The sequence below is a fragment of the Ptiloglossa arizonensis genome, chromosome 10 (assembly GCF_051014685.1).
Source record: "Ptiloglossa arizonensis isolate GNS036 chromosome 10, iyPtiAriz1_principal, whole genome shotgun sequence".
Taxonomy (NCBI): domain Eukaryota; kingdom Metazoa; phylum Arthropoda; class Insecta; order Hymenoptera; family Colletidae; genus Ptiloglossa; species Ptiloglossa arizonensis.
Window position 1 is genome coordinate 11,477,117 of NC_135057.1, and position 6,115 is coordinate 11,483,231.

Consider the following 6,115-nt stretch of genomic DNA (forward strand, 5'->3'; position numbering starts at 1 on the left):
GAATTGTAATCCCTTTTCAATCGATCGACTCTCGTTAGACCTATGTCGTATTCAAAAATTGCATTCGCTCCGTCCATTCCACAATACATATATTAAAACACTTTAATGGCCGCTTGGTTTAGCACGCGGATATTTCTGAGAACCACATTCACCTATTTAGAGAAGATTTGTTTTCGTCTTCTATTGCTCTTTTGGTTCATTCTCTAAGTTTTCATTTACATCCCACAAAAACAATTAATCGTTCTCCAAAGTGAAGAAATTTGATATAAATTTTGGCTAGTAAAAACAAACATTAAAGATTTGAAATGTTTATTACAAATTTCTCAAATTATCGATCCCGATTCTTCGTGTCGTTATATTTCCATTGTTATTTCTCCAATCGAACCGTCTAACATGAATGATTAAAGTCATGGAAGACGGAAGAAAGGTATAATTTTATATATATTTTATTTATTCGTACTTGCTACGTCTTTATTATAAAACATCGCGGTAGAAAATTTATGATCTAAGGAACATTCCCATCGTGAAACGCAGCGTACATTGTGTTAAAGGTTTACGAATGTTATTGAACATTTGTCGACTGTTGTGGTAGGGAAACGTATCTGTTGAAAAAAGAGAGTCAGGGCACTGATCCATCTACGACACCCATACTACGTTTCACTGTAGCAGCTAAAGAAAGTCTCGATCTTCTCTCTTCGTCCAGCTGTTTTGTCAGCAGAGACATCTGCGATTGTAAATCTGTCATTTGACTTTTCAGCGTTTTAACCGTTTCCGATAATATCCTACAGATGGCGCAAACATACACTTCCGACAATTACATTAAACATTTAAAATTAAAATTTAGAAAAAACGTTTACCTGTTGCTACAAAACTCCCAGTTTCCCCTGTTATGTGTCAAAGATGTCCTATCGCGTGCTTTGTGTGAACCATATTCCAACATTGCTAAAACGCAAATACAACAGATGATACCATGTTATTATTTGTTCAAGATCGTTTCACTTTAAGAAACAATCAATGCAATTGATGACCTACAAGTCGATTCGCCAGAGTGCACGGTGAATCTAGCATTGACGGAAAGACAATATGCCTCGATTACTTTCAGTATAATTGCATCTTCTTCAAATTGTCGTTCATCTACAAACAAGAAAGTATATCATTCTTTATACCAATATCCTTGTATTTCAAGAAGTTCAACTTGAAATCTTGAATTCGTACTACACAATCGTGGTGCGCGTGATAAATCCAAACTGGTATCAGTTTTACCAAATGCCCTGAAAGTGTACAGAGGAGGAGCTGGACGTAACGAAGCAATGCACCAAGATGTTCTAATCCCTAGAGGTGGACATTGTTCCGCGATTGATCGTTGCTGTTGCTGTGGTTGTTGCTGTTTCCCGTTCTGGTGACTGTAGATCTGACAGATCAGGAAACAAAAATTAAAGGAGTGAAACATTGTGTAATGACAACACAGATTCACTATGGTATGCTAGAATGAAATTACTTAAAAACATGCCCCGTTGTGTCGTCAGTATTCTACGTACATATTTGTCAAAGGTAGAGATTATAAAGAAACTAACCGTCTACGAGTTTAAGACGGATCCTTTCTTTCGATTCGATTTCTCGCGATGCGTATCAGTATTAGCAAAGCGAAAGCTTACTTCACACAACATGGCTGTGAAACGAAAGCATACGCTCGTTATATATGGTAAGGTACATACAATTAGTAAGTAAAACGGGTGAAGACGTTAACTGAATGAAAAAAAAAGAAAACAGCCATGCCATGGAAGCTTGCCTTGATCTGTGAATCCAGAAAACGGTATAGATTTCTTCAACCACCAATGAGCATACAGTCCCGACGTATAGACTTGACTCGTTCCGTCGTAATTGTCTTTGACGACAGGACGATCCGGTTGAATCGCATTTCTCCCAACTTTTCGTACGATGGTTTGATGGACGTACGGTATCGGTTGCGTAAACCTTCTCTGCGTCGAATGTTCAGACTCATCCGATGACACGTGTATCGCGTTCCCCTCGACTTGCGTTTCGTCAGCATCGTGTAAAAAGCGACTAGAACTTTCGGCTTTCGAGACGGTTGCATCGCGAATCGACGAACACAAAACATCATCGGCACTTTTCGATAAATCGGACAGATGCGCGCTATCCCTAGGAGTAGAATCAAAGGGCGAGGTACAGATGCATTGATACTCGAAGTTATTTTCATCGTTTTCACTTTCGCCGAACGAATTTCTCTCTGGTATTCTAATATCGCACTTTTTACCGTTGCACGTATACGATTTACACGAAGAATTGATCTCAGAGGAATTCATCCGATAGCTTTCGGCCATTCCTGAATCCGACGAACGCATGCTAGCATCCGCGCGAGAATCGATCTCGATCTCTTGTCGAGTAGATGTCCGATATCGGTGTTCACAGTCCGCGTCACACGCGCAAATCATCGAACGTTGAACGTTCGAAGTAACGGTGATCGGTTGCTCTCGAGTACATCCGATGCTCCTCCAACAGTTCATCGCGGCTGCAGCGCCTACGTGTTGTCTTTTTATATTACCGTGCCGATCTCGATAGAAATTACGAGCAATTGGAAATGAAACGGGAAGATCAGCTGTACGCGATCCATAACCGAGTTGGCTATCGGCAGCAGTCTCGTTTACGTCATCGGTGACGGGAACGATGCCGGGTAGAGCAATTGTTGAAGTATAAACGGTAATGGGTAAACTTTTGCTGGCCTCGCGTATACTGTTGCGTTCGGACACGAACTCCGTGAAAGACGAACCGTTCCTTATCCCCACTGTACTAAGATCGATATCGCCCACTGCATACTTTACATCGAGATGCAATGTAGATTTACGCAACGTCGATGTTTTATCGTGTCGTTGCTCCTCCACGATTTTGTTCGTTTCAAAACTCATCGTTTCGGAATCATTGGACCGAGATCTGTTACTATCTTGCATCGGATAAAGGATATAAGTCGTTACGTTGGGCTTTCGCATCTTTACATTACTTAAGTTCGGTTTCAAAACATATTGCAAATATAGTAATTTCTTCAGTAGTTCGGGATTGATAATCTTTCTCTTGACCAGCTTGGCAAAATACCTCGAGAGGCGAGCGTACGGAGGTAGATTACAACTCACGCGTGACGTGGTCGACGATTTCACTAGACTGCTGCTTGTCGTTTGTTCTTGTATCAAAAGTTCGATCCAACGCTGTTGATCCTCTTTTGTGGCACAGAGCACGAGAATGCTTTCGATCATCGGCCCTAAGGGAAGAAGCGAGAAGGGGAAGGAGAACGAGAAACCGAGAGACTTTTACGAAAGGAAAAGCTCGACGGTTTCCTCCGTAGAGATATATTTATCTTATATTTTATGGGAAACGGGTATTAACTCTTACCTGTAATTTCAAAAGCGTTTCTAATTTCATCAGTATCTTCCGTTTGAATAATATTAATGCCAGTCAACGGAAGTTTTCCCTGTAAAAGGAAATAATGTGCGATTTAAAATTGCTTGAACATGCATTTCTGTATTGAAATTGACGGCAAAGTTAAAACATATGTGGAATATACTTCGTAGACAAAAGAACTCATCCTCGGGCTGGCACTAAGCACCAATAACGTCGTGGAAAAAAGGACAAAATATCTGTCTCGACGGTCTAGCCCGGTCGTTCCGCTTGCTAAAGTGACAGATCCGACATAAAGTATTTCTCCGAGTGTGCTTAGCTCCTCTCCCTCCCATCCTTTAATACCACTAGTTAATACTTGAAGCGCCAATTCACGTTGTTTTCGTATGGATGCACATCGATCCTATAAAATAAAATACAACGAGAATGAATAGTATGTGTAGTAGTAATATAAATTAATTAAATAAGCATACCGCTATTTCTCTGTACACAGCTATACTGCGTTGGGTATCTCCTCTGTCGGGATGGTTCTTTTCCATATACCTTTCCAATTCTTGAAGCATAGCAGAGTATTTGTCCAATCTTCGAAATGGTTTACTGAGACCAGTCGTTAGTACCAATATACCAGGTGATATTGCTCCACTATCCTCCATAAATTCGTTCAGTTCATCTCTACAACAAAACAATAATTTTGAATATCAACTTCTTTAAATTTACATATAAAATCTCAAAAATTATTTGCGTATACCTGTAACGGTCTAAAATGCAGACAGCCCGTGGATGATTTCCACAATACGCTGTGTGAATGGACTTCAATCTTGGTGCAAGTGTTAAAAAAAGGTTACCAACTCTTGAAGAGCAACCTTGCGTCATAGCTGCTTCTAAGCTGGTGAGCAATCGTTGATGCACTTCTAAAACTTCGTGGATATTACCTAGAAGTTGCTTGTACTCCTCCTTGTTTAGTCTAAATGTAACATTTATAAATAATTTAACTCGTATCTATGATATTAAATGTTGTATTTACTTACACATTAGCTGATTCTAAAGGATGCAGGAAACTATTTATTAAGCCTTGCAACTCTGCTACGTTCACTCTTTCAGAATCAACTATGTCTTTTAACACAATATCACGATTAAGTTTATGTTGTGATGGTGACTCTTGTAGAGTTTTTTCTGGGGATGTTTTGACTGTTGAAAGTCCACCATCTAAGTATAAACAAGTATCAGAATAAATGACCAAAGTCATTATAATTGTTAAAATAGTTTATCTTGTAAAATCGAATACCTGGAGGCCTGCATTCTTTCACATAATTTGATGGAAACCAGCCTGTTTTATCATTCAATGTACCTTCCCACCAACCTTCCTCATCCATCTGAGTTATTGTTATCACATCTCCTTTTTTAAAACAAAGCTAAAAATAAAAATACAGAGACAATTAAAATTTAAAAGCAATCACACTTGTGGAAGAACTATAATAGCTGACAATAGCTAGCAAACATACTTCATCATTATTTTTTCCTTTGAATGAAAAGAGTGCAGTTACAAATTTAGGTGCATCAGGTTTTGACATGATTGCTAATTTAAATGGATAAAATCCAGAACGTCTTTGATAAATCTGTTAGAACGTGAAAGCACTTTACAAAGCCTCATATGTCAGAACAATTGTTCTGTTCCGTTTTAACCTTAATTGGTCTCTCGTCAAGTTAGTTGCACCTTAAATAATGAAACAACGTTGAACGAATTGAAGGCACTAATCGTAACATTCAATCCACGGTAATCGACTTTTATAAAAATACGTTTCACGGTACTATCTTTGAGCAATTAATAACATTGTAGGAACCAATCGTACGTTTAACCTTGCTTTATCGTACTGCACAATATTCGTTGTTGATTGTAATTGATCGTACTTGACTGCGTATAACGAGTATTTAACAGGTCGAATCGGAAAATCCGAAATTAACTGAGTATGTGCTGGATACATCTGTTATACGAGGAACGTAGAGGTTACTCTTATATACAGATGCTGTGACATCTCAGCAAGCACTATTAATACCCTATACGTGTATGCAAGGCAAGTAGACTACATATGCTGCATGTATATCATACATACTTCAACTGCATGCGACTGCTTCACAGGTTATATGAGGCTCCTACATACCTATTTACAGAGCTTACATATCCATGATCTTGGCATGAATATGATTTTTCTTTAGAATTACTGGAATAACTGCATTTTTTGTATAGAAAAGAGGGAAGATAACGGATAAAGCAAACATCTTTTCAGGATTACAATTTCATAACATAGTCGTGTTTGTCAGCTATAAATTTTAATAACTTCATACTATTTGTGAAACCATAATATCGACTCAACACTTAGATTTAATCTATAGGTTAAATCTCCTGTAGTTATAAATAACTGTTTAGACCTTTTCATAATCAAGTATTTCAACGATGTTCATCGATATACAGGTACCTATTTTACCTACCTATACCGATGGTTTTGAAACGACATCTTCGTTTCAAATCGTCTAACACTAACTCTCGTAAAATAAAATTTGTATCTCATTTGAACTTAGTTCTAATTCTTCTCGCTGATAGCGTTAAAATCTTATTTCATCCTGATTGGATAACTTGACAACATTACCTTCACATGACTAGAATTGTGTCATTGAGTGTATGTAGACGATCACAGATGGCACCACTTTT

The 6,115-nt window shown here is 38.2% G+C and overlaps 1 protein-coding gene across 9 annotated transcripts; it reads right to left on the minus strand.

Moving 5' to 3' along the window:
• Positions 1-292: 292 nt before the first annotated feature.
• Rtgef (Rho-type guanine nucleotide exchange factor) lies at positions 293-5,536 on the minus strand. 9 transcript variants are annotated; one of them, XM_076321904.1, is made up of 12 exons: positions 4,911-5,500; positions 4,694-4,820; positions 4,437-4,614; positions 4,157-4,372; positions 3,882-4,080; positions 3,575-3,811; positions 3,403-3,481; positions 3,147-3,271; positions 1,264-1,411; positions 1,033-1,134; positions 858-942; positions 293-782 (listed from the first exon to the last, which is right to left on the minus strand). In XM_076321904.1, exons 1-12 carry the CDS (start codon positions 4,977-4,979, stop codon positions 620-622), a joined length of 1,728 nt encoding a protein of 575 aa, XP_076178019.1. In that variant the 5' UTR covers positions 4,980-5,500; the 3' UTR covers positions 293-619. The 9 variants fall into 9 exon arrangements, with proteins under 9 accessions (XP_076178019.1, XP_076178021.1, XP_076178018.1 ...); XM_076321906.1 differs by having other exon boundaries at positions 293-724; positions 1,216-1,411; XM_076321903.1 differs by having other exon boundaries at positions 1,216-1,411; positions 4,911-5,498.
• Between the last annotated feature and the right edge of the window lie 579 nt (positions 5,537-6,115).

What these genes read in the sequence shown, in the direction of transcription:
- Rtgef (XM_076321900.1), bottom strand. Translation starts at nt 4,979, where the DNA reads ATGTCAAAACCTGATGCACCTAAATTTGTAACTGCACTCTTTTCATTC. An exon ending in AAGGAAAAAATAATGATGAA is followed by an intron (nt 4,821 to 4,910) that starts GTATGTTTGCTA and finishes TTTTATTTTTAG; the next exon opens with CTTTGTTTTAAAAAAGGAGA. An exon ending in AAACGCTTTTGAAATTACAG is followed by an intron (nt 3,272 to 3,402) that starts GTAAGAGTTAAT and finishes TTCTTCCCTTAG; the next exon opens with GGCCGATGATCGAAAGCATT.